This window comes from Rhinatrema bivittatum, chromosome 5 (assembly GCF_901001135.1).
Source record: "Rhinatrema bivittatum chromosome 5, aRhiBiv1.1, whole genome shotgun sequence".
Classification (NCBI taxonomy): domain Eukaryota; kingdom Metazoa; phylum Chordata; class Amphibia; order Gymnophiona; family Rhinatrematidae; genus Rhinatrema; species Rhinatrema bivittatum.
This window is the reverse complement of record NC_042619.1, coordinates 244,248,588-244,273,324: the sequence shown is the minus strand read 5'-3', so window position 1 is coordinate 244,273,324 and position 24,737 is coordinate 244,248,588. Positions and strand designations below refer to the sequence as shown.

The 24,737-nt window shown below is 41.9% G+C and overlaps 1 protein-coding gene across 6 annotated transcripts in view; it reads left to right on the top strand.

The window, feature by feature from the left end:
* The window catches only part of LOC115092612 (acetylserotonin O-methyltransferase-like), a 58,703-nt gene that overhangs the window by 5,588 nt on the left and 28,378 nt on the right, over nt 1-24,737 (top strand). For 2 of the 6 annotated variants that reach the window (XM_029603649.1, XM_029603644.1), the window contains exons 1-6: nt 2,391-2,471; nt 3,314-3,488; nt 5,476-5,605; nt 14,249-14,317; nt 18,026-18,144; nt 19,682-19,822. In XM_029603649.1, the coding sequence (XP_029459509.1) occupies nt 2,400-2,471; nt 3,314-3,488; nt 5,476-5,605; nt 14,249-14,317; nt 18,026-18,144; nt 19,682-19,822 (706 nt within the window). In that variant the 5' untranslated portion in view covers nt 2,391-2,399. Of the gene's footprint in view, nt 1-1,433; nt 1,575-2,390; nt 2,472-2,505; nt 2,618-3,313; nt 3,489-5,475; nt 5,606-14,248; nt 14,318-18,025; nt 18,145-19,681; nt 19,823-24,737 lie in introns of those variants that run through there. The other 4 variants (XM_029603647.1, XM_029603648.1, XM_029603645.1 and 1 more) reach the window with 4 other exon arrangements.

The window sequence follows — 24,737 nt, the reverse complement described above, 5'->3', positions numbered from 1 at the left end:
ATAATATCGTGGAGTTTTCCTATCGTTTTGGGGGAGCCCCGGATTTTGAAAATATCGTCCGAAGCCCGATTCACATCCCTAGTAATTTTACCCCTGCTGAACATTTGTATCTAAAGCCCCTTTCACAACTTATGCACCTCCTTATTTGCCTAAAATGCTATAACAAATTTACATTCCCTACACATAAGTATGAATGGACTGTGTATCCTCCTACTTGTCCAAGCAACACAAAGAGCCATGCTGGCTGGGATTACTGCTCCAGGAATATTTTATATGAATGGGAAAAGAGCTATTAAAATGTAATATGGCAATAATAGTGAGAGAATATTCCTGGGTATACAATTCCCAATTTCTCTGTTCATTGTTTTCCTAATTTGAGCAGACAGATTTCTAAGAATTACCACCCAAATATCCAGCCCTATAGACAGGTACAATACGCTTTAAAGACTTTTATGGAAGTTCTTTTTCCAGGAGTAGGTGTGTATGATCTCCAAAACTGTCTTTATGAATTTGTCCTCTATAGTGGAAAAGGTGGCCCATGAAAGTAGTGCAGCCTTATCAGAAGTACTAGGGGAGATATCTTCTTTGGCTGGAGTTGAAGTGAATAATCACAAAGCATTGGAAATTTTGTTAGCAGAAAAGGGAGGGATGTGTTTTGTAATACATGTTTCTTGTCGTGCATATGTTGATCAATCAGGGAAAATTGAATGATTTGTCTCACCAAACCAATGGTTTACAAAATGAAATAGAAAAATGGAACTGGGATGTCTTGGGAATAAGATTATGGTAGGCAAGCAAGTGGTAGGTTGGATGTTAGTAATAATAGTCTTTTGAGTGGACATATTACTTTTTGGCATGTGTGAACAATTTATTTTTTACCTCACAAGAAGAAATCTGTCCACTGCATCTACTATTATGGCTCTAAAGTTTTTTGAGTTGCCCACAGCACCACCTGCCACCTTTATTCCTCAGATAGAAGAATTAGATGAATTAGAAAAATTAGATGAACTTGCTATGGAAGGTCTTGACCCACTTCTGAGATCTAACACAAGGGAGAAATTGTCGTGATTAGCCAAGCTATGCTTTCAGCTTGATGCAGTGTTAGCTACAAGAGGTAGGCCAGAAATCAGTGATTGAACAACACAGAGGCTTGCAATTAGAGGAATATATTTAACATGTCTGAATTCTTACAGCTGTGCAAGAAGGCTTTCTGTTCCCTGCTTTGATGCCTTTACATTGAGTCTACCTTGGCTCCTTGTCCTGTTGCCTCATGGCCTGAGTCTTCTTACCTTTGCCTAGCTTTGCTTTGCCTCTTGGTCTCCGGGCCTTCTGACCATCACCTTGCCTTGTGGCCTTTGGCCTTCTGACCTTTGCCTTGCTCTGTGGCCTCCCTAAGCCTTTCACTTGCTCTGTAGCCTATATAGACCTTTTCAGATTTTGCCCTTCGGGGTCTCTTACTTATTTGCCTTGCCTGGTTAGCCTTCGGGCCTCTATGTTCAGTGTTCCTTGTTCATGAGTCTTGTCCTTGTTTTGTCCGCTATGATCATGTTCACTGATTTTGCAAGCTTTTAAAGGTTAGTACTGTTTATAGTCCCGAGGGCGGCTGTCTCAGGGATTATTTAGTTATTACCTGCCTTACCAGCAGGGCAGGGACTTTACTAGTTGTTACCTTTACTTACCTCACAAGAAGTTCCCAATTTACTAACTGAGGCTTATGGCACTCAGAGGTTTCGCTGCGCAGGCTGGTTTGTTATAGAAAACACTCACAGTTTTTATATTTCTCAATAATACTCTTTATTATAGTAAGCAAAGGAAAACCAGAAGAAGAATATAGGTAAGATACAGTGTTTCCTGGGAGTGACTTGTAGCATCTTAACAGTGACGCATCAAAGCCTTCTCAGTTTCCAAGTTACACATTACATTCTTATATACAGATTTTGCTAACAGTGTCTGTTTTTTGTTTTGGGATGACTTCCTTATTTGGACTAAACCTTTTACCTAAACTAATGATGTAAAAATACCATTATCTTGGTACGCTAGGCCTTGAGCTGGCTCCACACAAACTGCTTGCGTCTCTCATGCAAAGCCCGTTAAAAACAAATACACATTCCTTCTCTTGTGCAAAACTGTTCCACTAATTTCATCATTTAGTTTTTTAATCCAGGTTATCTTCAGTACCAGGACAAAAACATCCCAGCATTAATGGATAACTTGGAATGAGATGGATAACTTGGATATCATGGAACTATAGATAAATGTTTGAGTTAGATAACTTGTAAACATTTTGGTTTATGTTGTAGTTGCAGAGTTAATTGTTATCCCAGAGTAATCAGCTTCCATGTACAAAAACAGCTTATATGGGTAATGAAATCAGATTTATTGCAGACTGTCACAAAGACATGGGCTCCTCAGAAGATCTTGACTTTCCCAAGAAACTAATTGAGTACAGGGATGGTTTTCTAGTTTCTAAAGTAAGAATAGCAAAAATGTGATGCACGCATCTGTGATTATTTTAGTGATATTATTTTGAACAAGACAAATGAAGATTTATCATAGTAATTCTTCTGCAACGCTTGTTACTGGTGCAGATAGATGAGGAGATGCAGTGGAAAGCGAAGTGAGTGTCTGGCTGCAGCTAGAATACAGTGATAGAAAGTAACTCAGCAATTATTAAAATAACTAAATATTACATAAGATTGAAGAAAGAACTAAAAAATAGAAGGAGTTACCTAAATATTTTTTATAAGTCTTAGAAATTTAATGCAATGTTAATGGTTCAGGAATGAAAAACTCGGTGGGCTAAGAGTATCATAATAATAGAGCACTAGCTACAAATTTAAGCAGATATTTGGCCATTACACAGCTCAGGAATTATGAAGTCTTGAAGAGTGGGTGTTAGAGGCTCTGTTATACCTTATTTGTATATACTGGATCTGATTTTCAAAAGCATTTACAGACTTAAAACTGGGTTTTACATGTGCAAATGCACTTTGCTCGAGTAAATGGCTTTTGAAATTTGCTACGATAGTATGTTATATTTATGCATGTAACTCCTTTGAAAATGACCTCCACTGTATAAAAGAGAAGGATAGATCTGGACAATCAAGAGCTAAAGAATGTTACTCTGGCAAGGGCTACATGATTTTGGGCAGATTTTTAGGGTTAGCTGTTTGCCCCAGGCTGAAAAGGAAAAATTATTAAAAGTACATGAGCAAGAGAGGAAACTGAAACAATCACAGTGAGCAAACACTTCCTGGATACTGTGGAAAGTGTTCATATGCTATCATTAACCTTGCATGGTTTCCTCTTTTAGACTATGTTTACCGCCTGTGAGCTGGGAGTGTTTGATCTGTTACTGGAGTCGGAGGTGCCTCTTTCTTCAGCTGTCATTGCTCAGCATTTGGGCAGCAGCGCTGATGGAATGGAGAGATTACTTAGTGCCTGTGTGGGCCTGAAATTACTGGAGGTCGACTTGAAAAATGAAGAAGGTAATGCATAAGTATCTAGGTCACTCTTTATGAAGGTTCCTAGTGTATTAATTTGTTTTCTCTGAATGTGGGTTTAATGGCCTCACTGCCTCTCTTTTTATTTTCAAACCATATTTTCATGTTAAAAATAATAATTTATTTATTTATTTATTTAAAATTTTTATATACCGGCATTCATGTTGCAAACACATCATGCCGGTTTACATATAACAGGGGTGTACAATGAACAATAATAAAACTGCATTGTTAAAGTTCAGTTCAACAAACAAAGCCTACTCCTGATTGATGTGAAGAAATAATAAAACTGAAATAATAAAATAAGAAGAAATAATAAAATAAGAAGAAATAATAAAACAGTTCAACAAACAAAGCCTACTCCTGATTGATGTGAAGAAATAATAAAACTGCATTGTTAAAGTTCAGTTCAACAAACAAAGCCTACTCCTGATTGATGTGAAGAAATTATCAGCTGTTAGCATGCCTGAAAAAAATAATAGCAAAAAAAAAAAAAAAAGAACTATGAACTTGTGAGCTGTAGTATTAGTTAGCAGACAAAAATAGATTTAAACTAATGTGTGAGGTAATTATTGATTTATAGATGCACAAAATATAACAACCAGACAATTATTGTCTGAGAATACAAGGTACATATTTCAGGTAGTCTGCTCAAGTCCTTTTTAATGTGCCAAATAGAGTACTGTAGTAGGTGATGTCTGAGAAGTGGTGCCTCATGGTTATTCCTAGATGCCAATTAGCTAGTAGGCTGGCCTTACTGTTAGTACTATTAAGCACTTTATATGTATTGTGTGTTTGCAAGAGATTAGTATTATTTCAAAAAATATAGATCTGGATGAATCTGTCTTATAGGTTACTTTGTAGCTTTGTGTGATTTTATGAAGATAGAGATTGTAAATTGAATGGAAGAACAGGAAGCATAATTTATTTTTTCTTGGCTATAACCAATTTTCAAAATTCTTTATGTAATTACATTTTATCATGATACATAAATCACAAACACAGAAGCCAACTCCTCTCCAAATATTTATATTCAAGACCTACCAGGAGAGGGAAAATAAATCTCCCAATCAATTATTACTCAAATTAAAAAGTTTTTCACAGTAAGCAGAGATGGTATCATAAAATAAAAGTGCCTCCGATTTAATCCACTGTCTCTCACCCGCAATGGGCCCCAGGCAGTATCAGCCTTTATGGCTCTATGAATTGTAATCATGAGTGGTTTATAAAATAAAATATTACCCTTTTATAAAAATAAAAATAAATTAGAGTTTTTCTAGGGACAAAGGTAAAATGAAATAAAATAAATAAAATACAAATTATAAATTAACATGGAATAAGTGAGATGGTACATGATTACAATTCATAGTGCCATAAAGGCTGATACTGCCTGGGGCCCATTGCGAGGGAGAGACAGTGGATTAAATCAGAGGTACTTTTATTTTATGATACCGTCTCTGCTTACTGTGAAAAACTTTTTAATTTGAGTAAATAATTGATTGGGAGATTTATTTTCCTTCTCCTGGATTGTCTTGAATATAATTACATTTTATCATTCATCAATGAAACATATTCTGGATGCCAGCAAGCTCAGATGTATGCCTGTTTCCTCAAGGCCCTGGAGGTATGCATGTAAGAGAATGTGTCTGTGTGGTTAGTCTAGATGTCATCACCTCTTATTACATTGTGAGTCAATAACACTTATCACTAGTGTTGGCTCTTAGTGTAATGCTGTCTAAATAGTACCAAGAATACGTATGAACAGGAATAAGAACACACATCTGCTTTGGTATTGACCTTGATTATGAATATTGACTCAGAATGTGATTGTTAAAAAAGATTATGAACAATGATTTTGTAAGCCATTATGATCTTGTTCTGTAACGACGGCAAATAAAATGCCTAAATAAATAAATAAATACTCAGGGTCATTTTTCACAGTGTGATCATCATGCCAATTATCTCTTTTCAGCATTTTACAGGAATACAGAGCTTTCCAGTTTGTATCTCACAAGATCTAGTCCCAAATCCTTGTATCATATGATGATGTTCTACTCTCAGTCCATGTATTTGTGCTGGCATTACCTAACAGATGCTGTGAGGTAAGAACCATTAACATGGCAACCTAGAGTTGTTGTATTTACTTAGAATATGGTTAATCTCTTCTGCTTTTTGTTTCTTTAAAAAAAGAAATTGTAATTAGGAAAAAGTAATGAGAAACAGATTGATTTACAGGTTAGTAGGAAATAAAAGACAGTATAAGAAGAAATAGTTCTCTGCTTATCATTAAAAAGAAACTAATGTGCATTCTGATATAGGAAAGGAGATTTTACAGCACCTCTCCCCAATTCAACTTCATAGCTACTCAAAATGTAATCCTCCATCCCCACTCCCCCAAATCCTCATCTCTCTCCCCTACAGTATCCCATTCCCCTGCAAATTCCACTTGCTTAATGCTATTTACATTTCCTAGGGTAGCTCTTAAAAACTCAGTGCCCGCATTCCTCAACCTCTTTTTAGCTGCTCAGGGATGAGATGAGTGAATGAAAGATGTATTTTTTAGAAGGATGAGTGGATAGTGAGTAGTACAATTAGTGCTAGGGCTTATAAGTTTCAAACTTGTGCTAACATAACCCTTTTTTAAGTCAATGAATTTCAGAAAACTGCCTAGAAAATAATATAATTCTCATTTCATATGAAAAAAATTTACATAAAGGTAATGGCAAAAAATCAATTGGCAGTGGATTCAATGATTCTTCCAATGGATGTGGTAGGAACACAATAAAAAATAGGTGAGATAGATATAAAGAGACCTTAGTGACAGGATAAAGGAGGTCAAAGCTCAAGTAGCAGGCATAGATGGGCCTGCTATCTGCCTCAGAATGTACAGCGCTGTGGTTCCAGGGAATGGGCCTGGCTCATCTTTGATCAAACATCTATCCAATTCACCAAACCTTTCAGATCCAAATGCAAATCATAAAGTTCAGAGTGATTTAAATTGAGTCTGACATTTACCAAGATGGAAGTTTCAAAACTTTGACCTAGGACCCCAAGAAAGTTCTCCAAAGCTATAAACATCTCACAGGTTTTGATGATGTTTTGGAATGCAAGCAGGGTCAGTATATGAGGTGGGCAAGCTGGGTGATTGTCCAGGGCATTGTCAGTTGAGGGGTTCCCTGAACACCACAGCGATGGAAAAGAGGCCTGTGTGGCCACAGCAGATCTCATCCTGCCATGGACAAAGAGGAATCACATAGGCATAGTGGGCCCCATCCCATCATGCCTGAAGACAGTCAGGCATGGCTGCAGAAGATCCCACCACAGCCGAAGAGAGAAACCATGTGTTTGTGGTGATCCTAACCTGCTGCGGCTGATGATAGGCCAATGCAGCCATGCTGGATCCCTCCATCTTGGCCAAAGAGAGGAACCACTTGACTGTGGTGAATCCTATGCCACTGTAGCCAAAGACCGATGTGGTCTGGCTGCAGCAGATCCCATCCCACCGCAGCCAATGAGAGGACCGGGATTCATTTTGCCTGACTATGACCCAAATTCGCTGCTCCATGCAAGCCAGCTTTGGGATGATGTCTGACCAATAAATGACCATATTAGGCAACCACAGCATCATGGTAGACAGATCTACTCTAACTGCATCCAATAATTGCCAATAGGACTATTCCCCAAGGTAAATGAATAACACCTCAGGAGAGGCTCACTTCAACAATAAAAACTGGATGCACAACAAAAGCTGATTCCAGCTCTTCCCACACCATCCAAACCAGCAAACTCATGCCATGTAAGGACAGACCCAGGGGTGGACCATAAGGACATTGCAGCGCATGCTGATATGCCTATACAACATATATGAATGTGCAGCAATCCACACATTTCTGTCTCTGTAGCAATTACCTGAAAATCACAAGAATATTAACATAGCATCCCCAAGTAATAGCTTATCATTCCCTACAGGGAAGAATCAAACAACGCACAACCTCCCATCACTCATTGCTTATCCTTCCATACATAGGATGCAAAAGCCCCCAAATTTCCAATGACCTATAAAAGGTTTCTGCCCAAATGTGAAATGAATGCATACCATACCTCCCACCCCGAAACCCAAGTCCCCTAATACTTTCTACAAAACCGTAGCAAACTGATACCTGCTAAGAGGTTGGCAATCAGCATGTAATGAGAAAAGAATTCCACCAGGCAGGTGCATGTTCAAATGTGAATGTACATTGTCAACTGGATAGGTCAACAACCCTGGCACTGCCATCAAGACAAGCCAGGTACCTTTTCCAGTGTGGTACTTCTTAGAGCGATGAATTTTTAATCACACTCTGTCCCTTTCCAAGATTACTTCCTCAGCCATTTATCCTGAGTGATCTATGCTACCCCCTCCCTGTCCACCAATTCACCAACCCTAAATGACCCCAAAAAGGCCAAGACAAAGGCAGCACTAAATAAACAAGTCTCGTAAAATGAAAAACACCTTTTTGGTAGCCAATCCCAAATTTGTGACAACAAATTGTGAGTAATTGGCAATCTACCATTTGTTACAGAGGCCATACCCCTCAAACAACCAGCCAGCAGATGTTTAACAAAACGACTATCTGATGGATTTCCCAAGCCATGTGCTTTAATAAAAAATGACAAACCTGAAATGTGAGCTGCCACAGAAGACCTGGATAAACCACTCCCCTTAGCATATGTGATATAATCTGACAGCAACTCTTCAGGTACAGGACTCCAAGACCAACCATTTGCAAACAAGAATTGTAACACCTTATTACAACCACTGCTGTAAGAGGCCCACCTTGAAGCCACCACAGATGCCCTCAATAACGTCCATGCCTCGGGATTCTGTAACACCAGAGGAAATTGGGGATCATCGCTGTGATCAAATCTGCATCTGGCACCAACGTCTGGAACAGATCCCACTTAGAAAGAGAATCATCAATTCTATTATCAACTCCTGGAACATGCTATGCTGAAGCTGTCAAATTAAACTGCAAACAACGCAACACAAATTCCCTTCTAAAATCAGCCACCAACAAATACTTGGCTGATAATTTATTAATAACCTGCACAATGTCCAAAATTTTTCACTAAAATACCACCTTTTTGTTCCTCAATCTGTCACCTCAAATCACTATAGCCACTACATTAGGAAATTACTCCAAAAAGGTAATATTCCTGGTAGACCGAGCTGATACCCATTCGAAAGGCAAACAACAGACTCCAAAACCAATTCCCCTGCGGCATCGAAAAGCAGTTCGAAATCACGACTGAAAAGTGACTCACTCTGCCAAACTGACACACCAAAAAAGTATCCCAAATCCTCCCTGTTATGGCAAACAATGCGAAAATGATGATGCCTCTTCTGCACACCTGACATTGCTGCTGACAAGTGATGTAGAAAACATGTCCTATGGGCACCATCCTACATGCAAAATTAAGACAGCCAACCAAAAATTGCATCTGATGATGGGTAATCTTTTTGACTTTCAAAACACACGCAATAAGAACTTTCAGCTTTGAAACTTTACCCACTGGCAAGCGAGACACCATTGCCACAGAGTCTAACTCGATACCCAGAAAAGCAAGACAGGTTACAGGTGCCTCAGTTTTGCCCTGCGCAATAGGGATACCAAAAAGATGAGACATAGTAGAAACTCGACAATACTAGTGCAGACATCTGACGCTGTTGGCCTCACAAATAAAAAATCATCCAAATAATGCACTATACTGCTGGAACCAGCCACGTGATCAGTGACCCAATGTACAAAGTTGTTGAACATCTCAAAGTAAGCACAAGAGATGGAACAGCTCATAGGCATGCATTTGTCAAAATAATAACTAGAGATGTGAATCGTGTGATTGATCGTCTTAACGATCGATTTCGGCTGGGGGGGGAGGGAATCGGATCGTCGCAGTTTTGTTTTTTTAAATATCGTGTAAATCGTAAATCGGGGAAGGGCGGGAAAACCGGCACACTAAAACAACCCTAAAACCCACCCCGATCCTTTAAAATAAATCCCCCACCCTCCCGAACCCCCCCAAAATGTCTTAAATTACCTGGGGTCCAGTGGGTGGGTCCCGGTGTGATGTTCCACTCTCGGGCCACGGGTGCATTTGATAGAAATGGCACCGGCGCTACCTTTGCCCTGTCATATGACAGGTCAAAGGTAGCGCCGGCGCCATTTTGGTTCCTGTCCCCAGACATCGTGAGGGTAGGAGATCACTCCCGGACCCCCGCTGGACCCCCAGGGACTTTTGGCCAGGTTGGGGGGGCCTCCTGACCCCCACAAGACTTGCCAAAAGTCCAGCGGGGGTCCGGGAACAACCTCCTGCACTCGAATCGTGTTGCCGTACGGCAATATGGCCGGCGCCATTTTCAAAATGGCGCCGGCCGTATGGCAACACGATTCGAGTGCAGGTCACTCCCTGTGACAAGTTAAGGGCAAAGACGATCGGCGCCATACTGGCAGTCGATCGCCTTTGCCCTTAACTTGTCACAGGGAGCGACGGTCGCTCCTTGTGACAAGTTAAGGGCAGGACGAGAGCGGGAGATCGCGCTGGGGAACCCCCCCCCCCACTGGACCACTGGGTAACTTAACATTTTGGGGGGGTTCGGGAGGGTAAGGAATTTCTTTTAAAAGGTCGGGGTGGGTTTAGGGGTTGTTTTGGTGTGCCGGTTTTCCTGCCCTCCCCCAAATAATTCCCGAGAGCGGGAGATCGTGCCGGGGAAACCCCCCCCCCCCCACTGGACCACCGGGTAACAACATTTTGGGGGGGGGGAGGTTCGGGAGGGTAAGGAATTTCTTTTAAAAGGTCGGGGTGGGTTTAGGGGCTGTTTTGGTGTGCCGGTTTTCCTGCCGTCCCCCAAATAATTCCCGTGCCCTATTTAACGATACAATATAAATGCTCCTGATGATAAATCGTGGCCATTTGTATTGTATCGTGTACTCTAACGGTTTAGAACGATTTTAAAATTATCGGACGATAATTTTAATCGTTCAAAAACGATTCACATCCCTAATAATAACTCCCATGAAATTGAAAATCCAATAATGGAAAATGTCCGAGTGAACTGGGAACAGATGGAAAGCAGACTCAATATCCACTTTTGCAATCAATGCAGCCCTGCCCCACCTACAGGCCAATTGAACCGCAGAATCAAAGGAAGTATAATGCACCACATAAACTTCTCTAGGGATAAAATCATTAACCGAGAAATCCACAGGAAAAGACAAATTATAAATAGGCCTACAGTTATCAGGATCCTTTTTAATAATTACTACCACAAAGATACAATCATTCTTGGAAACAGAGACTCTGAAAATGGACCAGCAATTCTACCCAACGATAGCTCCTCCAATAGCTTCTGGTATACTGCCGCTTCCAACCTAAGCACCGAACTAGAGTTTGAACCCCCTATTCCAAATTACCACGAGAAGGAATCCAAAATCCAACAGTAAAACCTTCCTCTAAAAACATAGCTGCCTCATGCTTTGGATAACACCTAAGCCAACTACACATACCTGAAACTTCAATTGGTGTAGAGGTCATTTCAAAACTCAAATTACTTTGAACTGCCTGCTGCGGGGCCACCTTCCCCTTTTTGGGAACACTTAATGGCCGGGTGATTGGTGCACACACTGAACAGAGGTGCTTGAACTTGCAATCCTGGAAGTTACACCCTGATCGAGTAAAATGCCAACAGACATCTGGAAAGCCTGCAATATTTTTCCCCTGGGTGACACTCGCTCCTTGCCCATGAAAAGACCGCCCCTCCTGTGCTGAAACTGCCTGACCCACCCTCCCCTTCTGCACAGAAACTGTGGAACTCGTTACCTGAGCCTTTATGAGCCCCTAAAATCATATCAGCACAAACAAGCAAGCAACCGTACTGTGAAGTGTCAAAACAACCATACTGGCCACACTGGCCAACCTAAGAAAATATCTTGGCACCCTCCTCTCAGCACCCTGGTAACCTTCTTTCTTACCCTTTCTCTCTTCTCCTTCCTCCTGCCACCCTTAAGCAAGCGAAAAATATCAATATATGTCTGCTTCTTAATTTTTTCCCTATAAGAATGTGATACATTGTCCCATAACTCCATGAGAGTGACCAAAGCAGGCGTCCCCCTTTCCTCCCCGCATAGCTTGACTGCCAACAGCCAAAGCTAAATTTACAGGAGATCTGGAAGAAGAGCTAGAAGAAGTAGAGTGGAATCAAAATGACTAGAATTCCTGTGACTCCCCACGAGGCTTCCTGACCATCTTTGACCTACCCTTGCTCCACTTGCCCCGATACAGCACTCGTACTAGAAGCAGGATTATTATTCTTATCCTGCACCAGTCTTACCCGCACAGCTGTGCTACTTCCTGCCACTTCAACCTCTTTATTCAGAGACTCCAACATAGCACGGCTACGAGCTATATCCTTGCTCCATCCCTGCTCTGCTGGCATAGATTACCCACTTGCAGTTGACTTGTATCTGTTCTACCAGTATTTATTTAATTTATTTATTTAACACTTTTCTATACCGACCTTCATGGTTGAAGGACCATATCAGGTCGGTTTACATCGAATTGGGGAACTGAAGCCAAAACAATAGTTTGAACAGGAAGAACAAAGTTACATTCAACAAGGAAAGTAAACTTGGAAGCATAGACTGCTGGAAAGAAAGGCTTAAGAACGTAGTAAATAAATAGTATAAACAATTGCTGAGTCAGGGGGGGGCTCTTATTCTGAACTTAGGGGTAGTACGGAGATCTATTGTTCATGAAGGATGTTCTGTCGTCTAGTGTGTATCAGGGGGATCTGAGAAGGCTTGGCGGAAAAGCCAGGTCTTAAGTTTTTTCTAAAATGTTAAGAGGCAGGGTTCCATTCTAAGGTCGGATGGGATGTTGCTCCAGATAGCTGGGCCTGCTGTAGAGAAGGATCTACAAACACACCCTGACTACCAGCTGAGTGACCATTCTAGTCAATCAAATTACCTCCAGGCCCTTCAGAAACCATGTTAAATTCACCCTCACCCCTTGTCCTGTCTCCACTGACATTCACACACTCACCTGATACTGAAGTTGCCTGCTCATCATGAGACCTCCCTGTTTGCTGACCAGCAGATTTTCTCTCCAGAGCTGAGCCTGGTTGTCTAGTAATCTCTACCCTGGAATCCACCAAAAACTCAGCTTGTCTCAGCAGACTCTTGCAGTCCTCCAGCTCTCTTGATATGAAGATCTAGGGCGATCCACTAACTCATCCCCCACATGACATAGATCATCTACCTGAAACAACAAATCAGAGCCCCCCCCCCCCACGAGATCCACTACCCTGTGCGCCCCCCTATATTCCCAGAGCACCTCTGACGTTCTACTGGAAAACCCATAGAATTAAATCCCATGCCATGAGGCAATATATAACTGCCGGTCTGCCCCATAGAGAACCAAGCATCAGTCCCAAAAGAACTTCAAGATACCCCCAAAAAACTTCCAGGAGCACCTCAACTAGGACAGGCCCCCTGCCAATGACTTAAACCAGTGCCATGAGGCTGTTCAACCATTGCCCCCCATGCTCCTTGCATATCCAACAGACCCAAGTCAAAATCCCAATTTGGGAGACTGGAGTCACACCAGTAACCCCCCCCCCCAATCCCCTGCACCAGGTGGAATTAACCTGATCCCACATTCCTAGCTCCAAGCCCAGGCATATTAAAACCTGGATAGGCCCCTGCTGCACCAGTGTTTAATATTGGTTCACAAAAAGTCCCACCAGTACCACCCGGGTCAGACACTGGGGCAGTCTATCCTCAGGCAACTTGGACCCACCTGAAATAGGCTGAGGAATAGCCAGCTGATTAGGTTGCAAAGGAGATGGTGAAACATCTCTGGCGTACTGCCGCTCACTGTCAAACTGCATCCTCTAGCACACTCACCAGCATGAATCCTTGCAGTCTTATTAGCAACATGAGGCACGTGAACCAACTCTCCAAATGGATCCTCACCTGCTGCCGACTCCCCACCATAGGTCGAGACATTTGCCACAGCTCCCGATATGCGCCCAAATCACACGCTTCGACCATGGCCTATCTCTGATTCCTGACAGCGGCTCACTGCAGTCAGGAGCACTCAACTCCTGCCCAGTTGACACATGAGAAGACTCTGCCCGATGCTCACTTGACAGCTCGGTATGACCCACATGACTTTGCAGCACAACCCAACCTGACAGACACACCAACCGCCTCCAGCTCATCCAAAGGAGCCCAGACCGGCACATTTATCACCTGTTCACCTGGTCGTTATTCAAAAGGGCCTGCATGGCTACCCCTGCTCTATGCTTCTCTCTAGAAGGCATGCCAAAGGTAAGCCAGGAGATGTGTAGAACCAACGTTGGAAGGCAAAAAAAGTGCTTCTATACCCCACCCCTTAAACCAGCCTCTAGCGACCACATTTTTTCTCTTGATGCACTGGGGCACAACCAATCAGGGCACCAAAACATTCACTGTATAGTTTGAATCTCCAGTGCAACAAGAGCCCAGCCCAACTGCTCTAACTAACTCCCGAATCACTGAACCACTCCACACAGGGGAAGGCCAAGCCTGGTAACCACACTATCAAGGGCATCCTGAAACATGGCCCCTGCCTGCCTTCTACAATAACATGTTTTTCTTAATCACAAATTAGCGTCTATCTCCAGCAAAATAAGCTAAAAGCTTCATGCAAATTATTTTGTTTTCTAGAGATGGTGGAAACCAGACTGAAAGAGCTTTTGGAGTACCCTTTAAAAAATGTTATAACGCTATCTACAGGTAATTACTGTAGTTTTTCTGGGAACATGCAGGTTGATTTTCAAAGGATGCTGAGTGCCTAACCTAGGTATTTTTGTTTTAGGTAGCTAAAGTTCAACGAAATTTCAGTTGGAATGGGTAACTAAATTTTAAGCTGAAAATTCACATAACTAGGTTCCTAAAACTGAGGCACTTAATTGTAGGACTGCTATTCACTTCTCTAAATATAGTTTTTAAGTTAGGCACCGAGCACTGGAAATCAGCTTTGAGCACCTAACTTACTTTCCCCACTCCTGGCACTGCCTACCTTTTAGGTACCTAAATTTAGGTGCTCAGCTCTAGTCAATTTTCAAAGGAACAAAGTTAAGGGCCTATACCCTTTGAAAAATGACCTTATAAGGAGAGTGATGTGCTGAATTGTGAACTGCATCTGAAATGTGACAAGGGCCGGCCAATGTCACGGATACCCTGTCACATGGTAAGGGCAAAGGCCATCGGCGCCATTTTTATTAGTAGCAGCCGACGGCCCGAGAGTGGGAGATCATTCCCGGGACCCCCACTGGATCACCAGGTACCTGTAAAATGTTTTGGGGGGGTAGGGAGGGTGGGGGAAGCTAAGAGATTAGTTTTAAAGGGTCAGGGTGGGTTTTTTGTTTATCAGTTTGGGCGCAGCCGATAAACAAAACCGCGATCGGGCCAGACGAAAAAAAAAACCATGATGTGAATTGGAACAGGAATCCAAACTGATTCCGGTTCTGATTCACATCTCTACTAATAATGGCTGAAGACAAAGACCAGATAGCAACTGTTCTTACAGCTCCCACTGTTTTTATATCAAGACCCATTCAATTGAATATGCAACTGAAGTCAGGACGTTGACCATCTCAAAAGCCAGCAAAGGCTATTTTCTCTCCACTATTGCTGACCATCTGAAGAACTATTAAATCTTGACTTATGTCTCCTGCCCTCTCCCCATCTATAAATAATCTCAGCCAATGGGCTGCTATGTAATGAGGTTGCTGTATAAAATGTGTACAACATCGGTGCAGTCTTACAAGATAATGTATAAAGTTATGTTACAATGTTTCACTGTTTTCTTGTATTACGTATTCCTCCAAGCCGCCTGTTGAGCTTGTATCTCCAATTCCTTCCTGCAGCTCTGTTCCTATGTAATCCCTTTCCGATACCTGTTTATTGTAATTTCCAACCTGTAGTTCTGCTGTAAACCGATATGATGTCACTACTAATATCGGTATAAAAAAGTCTTAAATAAAAAAAAATAAAAAAATAAAAATAATATAAGTACATTCATAAATACAGACAGTTTGGGTGGGATTTATGAAAATGAGGGGCAATACTCTATAACAGGGTATTATCAACCTAGGGCAAGACAACATAGTACAAAATTTCATCTTTGTGAGACTTTCCTCACTCCAAATGAAGTCAAATTTTCACTGAGGTGTACTGTGCTGTTCGTATGTCTCACTCTGCATGATAAACTGGCCGCTAAACCCTAAACCACCACCAACACCTCACCTCAAGCTATTTGATGCCCCTCAAATAGGCATATAAATAGTTGAATACTGTGAAGGCCTCCTCAAAGGCTCTCCCCCCCCCCCCCCCCCCCACCCCCCCACTCCACTCTCAAATCCTGAAATGTAATTCTCAATTTATTGCATTACGGCTATTTTGTTCATATCGCACAGCTTAATGCCAGGAAAAAAGGTGTAGTTATTTCCAACATTAAAACCACTGATAGCATGTGTTATGCTATTGCACGGTGCAATACTGCCCTTCATTTTCATAAATCCCACCCAAACTCCTCCCTAATCCCGCCCCTTCACAAATTTTGCATTTGCGCCATGCAGTAGCATTATTATTACATGCATTATGGCATTAACATGTTATCGAGGGCATTATGCCCTAATGCATTTTGATGAATGACCTTGTTAGATGGATAATTATTTAGTTGGATAAATAGTTATCTGGCTAAGTAGTGGCAACTGAATGCTGCTGAATATTCAAATGAATATGTCTGCATTTATTCAGCTAAGTGGCATTGAATACTGACCTTATTGTATCTAGTTCTATTCACTACATTCCCTTAATACAAGGAATTGCAGTTAACTTTAGACATCTGTATGGAATCAAATCATATGAAATTTGGGAAGCCAACAAAAACAAGGCTTTTCAGCCAGGCTTTTGACTGCTGATTGTCAAATGCAGAGCAGCTAATTTATTTCCGGGCCTTAGTTATGAATTCTGTTTTATTGCATACCTTTGTTTATACTTTGATTTCATTTTATATATATTTTGATTATAAGCTGCTTGGATATGATCTTTACAAGCAGTATATTAAATCTAATAAATAATAATAACCTTTTTATAATATATGCCTATTACATATTTATTGAGGGATATTTCATACTTATTCTTTTATATCCTCTCAGAATATAATCTATCCCCTTTTACAAGAATATGGGGCCAATTTTAAAAGATGTGTGCATGGGGTACATTTCTGCGTGCCACCCAGTGTGCACAAATGTACACCCAATTTTATAACATGCACGTGCTGCCGCACGCATGTTATAAAATCCGGGGTCGGCGCGTGCAAGGGGGTGCACTCTTGTGCACCTTGAGCACGCTGAGCCCTAGGGAAGGCCCGATGGCTTTCCCTGTTCCCTCCAAGGCCGCTCCAAAATCGGAGTGGCCTTGGAGGGAACTCTTTTTTTGGTCGTCCCCCCGCCACCTTTCCCTCCCTTCCCCTATGTAACCCACCCCCAGCCCTATCTAAATCCCCCCACCCCCACCTTATTTTGTTGAGTTACGCCTGCCTCTGGCATGCAAAATAGGCTCGGCATGCGCGCAGGGTTTTTTTTTAAAGGTTACGCGCGTAATCCTTTTAAAATCCGCCCCTTAGAGAACAGATTGGAGCTTAAGTCTGAGAAAAGAATATACATTGTGGCATTGTAACATAGTAATAATTGCATTGTATCAAAAAAACTTAGGAAACAATTTGGAACTTAAGTCTGACTAAGGAATGTGATAGTTACATTGTATCAAAAAAACTTAGAGAACAATTTGAAACAGGTCTGACAAAGGAACGTACATTGTGGCATCGTAACATAGTAGTAATTGCATTGTATCAAAAAACTTAGAAAACAATTTGGAACTTAAGTCTGCCAAAGGAACGTAGATTGTGGCATAGTTAATTAGTTAAAGATCTACAGTGTGACAGTGGAGCTTTTGGTTGAAATGCTTAGGTCGATGGGATGGGGTGGCTACGTCTTGTAGATCTACATTGAGACGGTGTAAGTTAATTTATGAGATGGAGTTTTTGGTTGAAATGCAGGAGCATTGGAGGGAGAGGTTGGAGTGGCTTGATCTTGTCGGGTGGGTGGAGGGAGGGGCCAAGGGGATGAAGGGTTTGATATGTAGAGCACAGGTTAGCAACCTCTTTGGGCAGCGTGCCATGGAGGAGGTTCGTAAAGAGTCTCCCTGACAAGAACTAGTCATGCTGTCTCGCATGCAAGAGCCTTCCCTTGGGCATCACAAGATTAATACAACTGGCCTAGAAGTCTTGAAATGGCTTGAAGCATAGGAAGGGAGCAGCGTGCCAGCCGGGAGTTCTTTGGTGGCACATATCCCCAGCTGTAGAGTAATGCAGTAATCTCATCATGTGCTGCATGTAAATGTAACCTTCAACCTGGCTTTCTTTTCAATCACTAGATCCGAGGAAGAAATGATAACATTCATGCACTGTATGAATTCTTTGTGGCATTTATGCAAAAAGGATGTGCTGACACTCTTTGACCTCTCCCTTTTCCCCAATGTGTGTGACCTGGGAGGTAAGTGACCGCAGAGCACACAGTGTTTTACAAACCTGTATTGAGATTGAGTCAGATATAGAGAAAGAGAAAAGCTATATGGATGTGCTATATATCATTTCCCTATGACATCAGAAAACTAATTGGACAGGAACCTTTTAGCTATAAAAACACCAAGGACCAGGGCTTAATTTGTGGGGGAAAGGCCAGGAATGTAGTTCTGGTACTTCTTTTGAGGCTTAAGAGGATATTCTCCAGTTCCTACCCTCCAGGCAGCCTGCAGGAAAGAGAAGGAGAGGGGGTGAGCCTGGAGCACACAGAGAAGAGAACTGTTACTGGTGTGGACCCTTGGACCAAGACGAGATTGACACTACTTGCAGAGAGGAGCCTTGCAGGTCCTCATCGTCAGCAGGAGGAACTGGGCGGTGTGGAAACCCAACAGGACCTTCACCAAACCAGCCCTCATTACCTGCAGGTTGAGCCCTTGGGTGCCGGGGCTGTCTGGACTTAGGCACAGGTCTCCGATGATGAGGAATCTCATAATGGGTAGCTGGCAGAAACAGAGTCAAGACGTTCCAATGGTTGGGCAGGCAGCCAACAGCAAAGTCTAGAAGATGTACCAAGAGACAAGATGGGTAGCAAGCAAACAAAGTCCAGAGGAGGTCTGAGGTCAAGTGCAAAGTATCAATCCAGGGGAAGACAGGACGAGGGTCAGGAGCACAGAGTCAGGAACATGGAGTCAGAAACATGGAGTCAGGCAACCAGCTACTCTCTAGAAGCTTGACCCATTGCTCAGGCACTGATAGCTAGTCTGACCCAGCCTTATGTAGGAAGGCCATGATGGCATCATCAGGGGACGCCACAGGAACTTTCACCATCGCAGGCCCTTTAAATTGGCCGGAGTCATACGCATAGGGATGCTCGCCCGGCAGAGTGGCGTTTCCTGCGTGGTGCTGCCCATCAGCATAGTGGCCTGCAGCACGTGTGGTCAGGGTACCCTCATGGTGCCGGTGGTCTTTCTGGCAGTTTAGCATCTCAGGGAAGCACAGCCAGTGGCGAGCCCATTCCATGGCCGGCCAAGTTCAGCAAGAACATTTACTTCACTCCCTAATCCAGCCCCTCCCTCTTGTTTCCACCAGCCCCACATCTCCAGTATTGCAAGGACCAGAAGGGGAAGGAATAATATTGAAGCAGATACTGCAGAGCAAAAACGCACACAAAAAGGGGTTGAATTATACTAGTTTGAAGCTTATGAGCAATAGTGCCATGTTAAATGTGTGATGATTACTGTATTTGGGTATGTGTGTGTGAGAGAGAGTCCACACCCAGCCCTAGTCCTGTCCCTTTGCACAAGCCACATCTGGGTCTAGTCCTGTCCATCTCACCCTCCTCCACAATTCCATTTCCTTTTTTGTCTACAAATTAAGCCCTGCCAAGGACCATTAGTAATCCAGAAGCTCTACATCTGGTACCATAATCGTTACATGCAGTGTAGTAGTTTGGGTTTTTGTTTTATACTCTCGTATTCATGCAGTATTTTGTTTGCATTTTATGCAAGGATGCTCGGGGGCTCTGGCAAAGGAGTGCATTTCTCTGTACCCAGCGTCTACGGTGACAATCTATGACCTGCCTAAAGTTTTGCAAATTGCAAAGAAGCACTTTATATCCCCAGATGAACATCGGATCAGTTTCCAGGAAGGTGGGTTTGAGTCACATTATTCAGTTTTTGTTCTCTTTACAATTTATGTGTCAAGTACATGAAATAAAACATGACAGCAACAAGCATGAATATTGAAATGATCCAAGAACCAAGATCTGCCGATACACTTTTTCTAGAGTGGATATTACACTATTAACTAACATTTTGGCCAATTGCTGGAAGCTTATATGCCATATGTATGCTTTTTCCTTGTTCTAAGCCAGTGTTTCTCAAGCTGGTCCTAGAGTACCCATTAGCCAGTCTGGTTTGCAGGCTATCCACAATGAATATGCCTGAGATAGATTTGACTGCACTGCTTTCATTGCATGCAAATCTCTTATTGTTGTGGGTGTCCTGAAAGTCAAACCGGCTAAGGGGGTTACTCCTGTATCAGTTTGAGAAACACTGCTCTAAATGACTCATAGATGCACAGCCACACCTGCAAGCCAATCAGGGAGATGAGGCATACAACTGGTAGGGAACAAAGCAGGGAGCCCAATTACTTTCTCAGGACCTACACACAGTGTACCTGTGTGTGACTGGATTTGAAGAGAGCCTTGAAAGTTCATCTTTGAATGGTTCTTATGTTAATCCAATAAGATGTATCTTAACTAATAACTTAATAAGATGTATCTTAACTAATTATATCTAATTCTACAAATGCCCCCCCCTACTAGTATTAAATTGGGCAATGATGATATACAGATCACAAGACTTGCACGTAACTTAGGTGTCTGGTTGGACACTAATTTATCTTTGTCCCAGCACATTTCAAAAACAGTGAGAAACTCTTTTTTCAAACTTCATGTGTTAAAACATCTACGCCCACTCTTATTCTACCGTGACTACCGATCCATTTTGCAAGCTTTAATTTTGACGGGTTTGGACTATTGTAATGGTTTATATATCGGTTTGCCTGAGAACACGACTAAACCACTACAATTAGTCCTAAATTCTGCAGCGAGACTCCTCACTGGTACAACTAGAACACAACATATTACCCCAGTCTTGTGTAACTTACATTGGTTACCAATTAAATACCGAATTCAGTATAAAATTCTTTCACTTGTACACTCTTTGTTAAATAACGCAGATTCCACTTGGTTATGCTCTTCACTTAGAGTATATAAACCGCAGAGAGAACTTAGGTCAGCGAGTCAAAACCTACTGGAAGTGCCATCAATAAAAAACGCTATATTAAACATTACTAGAAACCGAGCCTTTTCGGTAGTGGGGCCTACGCTTTGGAATGCGCTGCTGAATTCATTAAGGCAAATACCCAACGCAAAGGAGTTTAAGAAAGCTTTAAAAACCCAATTATTCCAAATAGCATTTAAAGATATGGCTATTCCTAGTTTGGAAAACTAATATCAGTTTAGTCTATATATTAGTCGTCAATTATTGGGATGTTTTGTTTTATTTAAGCCAATTATTTTCAAGTGATTTCGTTCTTTGAGTTTTTATAAAATAACCGCCAATTTGTTTTTTTTCTATCATTATAATTTATATTATTGATACTACTCCCCTTTGTATTTTTATTCTTACTTTATCCTATTACGGTCATTTTTGCTTTATTTATTTACTTATATGCTTTTTTTGGTTTTTTGTTTAAATATTAACTATACTTCTATTTTTATAAGACCATTTTGAACCGCTTTGAACAGTAGTATTACTGAAAAAACGGTATAGAAATGTATTAAATAAATAAATAAAATAAATAAATAATAAATCTCCTTTTCAATCTGCAGGACCAAAAGGGTCACTAGAACCCTGCACTATCATATAATGTAAAAATGGAAGGTTTTTAAAAATATATGAAATGTATGAATATTATCTTGATCTTTTCTCTAAGGTATTTCATGTAATCTAAGCACTCATTATGGATTATTTATGAAATATAGAACTAAATGTGCTAATTTTTTCCCCTATGGACACAAATGGAGAAAAACCCTTTGCCCTATCTGGCCCACTTGTTTCAATGAGCTGGTACAGTGCCAGTTAGGGAACACATACCCCTATTTTCAAAGTTGCCTTAAGCATTAATGTGAAAAAATGCATAATCAGGTAGATTTGAAAAGTGATGAAAAGCTATTGATTTGTACAATGCAGCTAGCAGAGACTGCAGTCTGCAAATCAACTTCTATTCTTTGAATTTTTATCACTTATAAGGTCTAGAATTCTTTAATGATATCAATTTTACAAGGAATACCTCTGAATGTTTCTGTAACAACGCCCCCCAATAACCTCAACCCACCTCCCAAAAACTCACCCCGAATCAAAGTGCCCCTTTACAATGGTCCATACACAGAGTATCAGGCTGGGCCTTATGAAGAATCTCTCTCTGCAAGGAACTTTAACATACATGCGCCGGCTGAGGAACGTTATGCACGTATGTGGCCACTTTTGCAAGGCTTTTAAAATCTACCTCATTATTTTACTGCAAACACCATTATTTTCAAGGTGCCTATTCACTAAAATCATTTGTTCTCATGCATTAACGCTTAAAAACAAAAACTTAGAAACAAGAACTAAGAGCCAAAGAACGCGCCTGGCGCAAACAACCATCGGCTTCACTTAAAGCCACCTATAACAACACTTTACACGCATACCGTCATGCAATTACCCAAGCCAAGCGTGATTTCCACGCGGCAAAGATCCACGACTACCAATTTAATGCAAACGCCTTATTCACATATGTCTCAGAACTCACCAACCCCAATGCACCAACTCTCAACGATACTATCTCCAACAAAAAATGCGAAGAACTAGCCCTATACTTCAAGAATAAAATCGACAATATTCTACTCCGCTTCCCAGACAACACTACCCCCCTCCCCCCATTCCCAATGACAAAAAGATCACCCTTAAAACATTTGACCTCACCACCAACATAGAAGTAGAAGCTATACTAAAAAAGATGAAACCATCCACACACTCTTCAGACACGATTCCTTCAAAAACCCTCCTCTCCATCACCCCCGCCATCACCAAACATATTAAGGACTTTATCAACTGCTCTATTACTGCAGGCAGTGTCCCAGACCCACTCAAACTGGCCATAGTCAAGCCCCTCCTAAAGAAACCCACCCTCGACCCCACAGACCCGGCCAATTACCGTCCAATTTCCAATCTCCCATTCTTATCCAAAGTACTAGAGAGGGTTATTAACAAACAACTAACGGAGTTTTTAGAAGACCACAATGTCCTCCACACTCAACAGTTCGGTTTCCGTAAAGACCGAAGCACCGAAACCTTACTACTAGCCATGACAGACACCATACTTAAAGGTATGGACCACGGAAACTCGTACCTACTCGCCCTACTAGACATCTCAGCTGCCTACGATACTGTCAACCATCAGATACTAATGACCCGCCTAACAGAAATAGGTATCGCCGACACAGCCCTCTCATGGCTCTCCTCCTACCTCACACACAGAGAGTATCTAGTAAAAATCGACAAGCACGAATCCTCACACATACCTATCACGCAGGGCGTACCCCAGGGATCATCCTTATCCTCCACCCTGTTTAATATTTATCTCATACCCCTATGCCACCTCCTCTCCAAACTAGGCCTGAAATTCTTCCTGTATGCAGATGACGTGCAGATTCTCATCCCGTTTCAGGGATCCATAAAAGAACCTCTGCAACGCTGGGAATCTTGCCTCGCCACCATAAGCGCCTCACTATCCGAACTCCATCTAGCTCTAAACTTGTCAAAAACAGAATTACTCGTCATCTCTAAGCAGCCTAAACGTTTCACTCTCCCCATGCGACAGAACACCCCTCAAAATACAACCACAGCCACCCCTCAAACCCAGTTTGTAAGAGATCTGGGCGTCTACATAGACCAACACCTAAGTTTCAAACCCCACATCAAAAAGCTACTAAAGGGGGGTTTCTATAAACTTAACATCATAAAAAAACTCAAACCCCTCCTCCACACCCACGATTTCCGCACAGTCGTACAGACCACAATGCTCACAAAAGTAGACTATTGCAATTCCCTATTACTAGGACTCCCCGCCACCACCATCAAACCCCTCCAAATTCTACAAAACTCCATGGCTAGAATCATAACAGGCACACAAAAAAGGGAACACATCACCCCCATACTAAAAGACCTACATTGGTTACCCATCTCCTTCCGCTCACAATACAAAACCCTCACCATCCTTCACAATTCCCTACACAAACATAATCACACCTGGCTCGACGAAATACCTCGTTACCGTTCATCCGACCGACCCACAAGAACAACCCATGCAGGTACTCTACACACCCCATCCCTAAAGGCAGCACATTCTACTCACACCAGAGAGAGAGCCTTCTCCGTCGCTGCCCCCACCCTCTGGAACTCCCTCCCCACCCTCCTACGCCAAGAGACATCCCTGCAAATTTTCAAGAAAGGAGTCAAAACATGGCTATTCCGACAGGCCTATCCCGACACAAACCAAATTTAATTTCTCCCCAGCCCCCTCTGTTCGAATTTCCCCCACCCCATCCTATGTTTCCCCCACTTCCCCCCGCACCTCCCATGGATACCCTAGAAGAAACAACATCCCCCCCTACGGCTTAATTTATTTTTTGATCATGATCGGTTAATGTGTCCTTTTGTAAGAAATAGTATTTTGTTCTAAGGTTACATTGTTATGGTTTTACTTTTATTTTATTCTTTGTACATTGTTTTGTTTTATTGTATCACCCACCTGAGTTCTTTGTAAACCGGCATGATGTGCTGCACGAATGTCGGTAAATAAAAGTTAATAAATAAATTAAATAAAAATAAAAAAATGAATTGTCAAAACTTGTGCACTTAAAAATTAGCAGTTCTGTATGTAAAATAGCATGTCCTCGCATGTATGGTATTTAAAACCCATCCAAAATGCATATGTAAGCAAGCATGTGCGAGC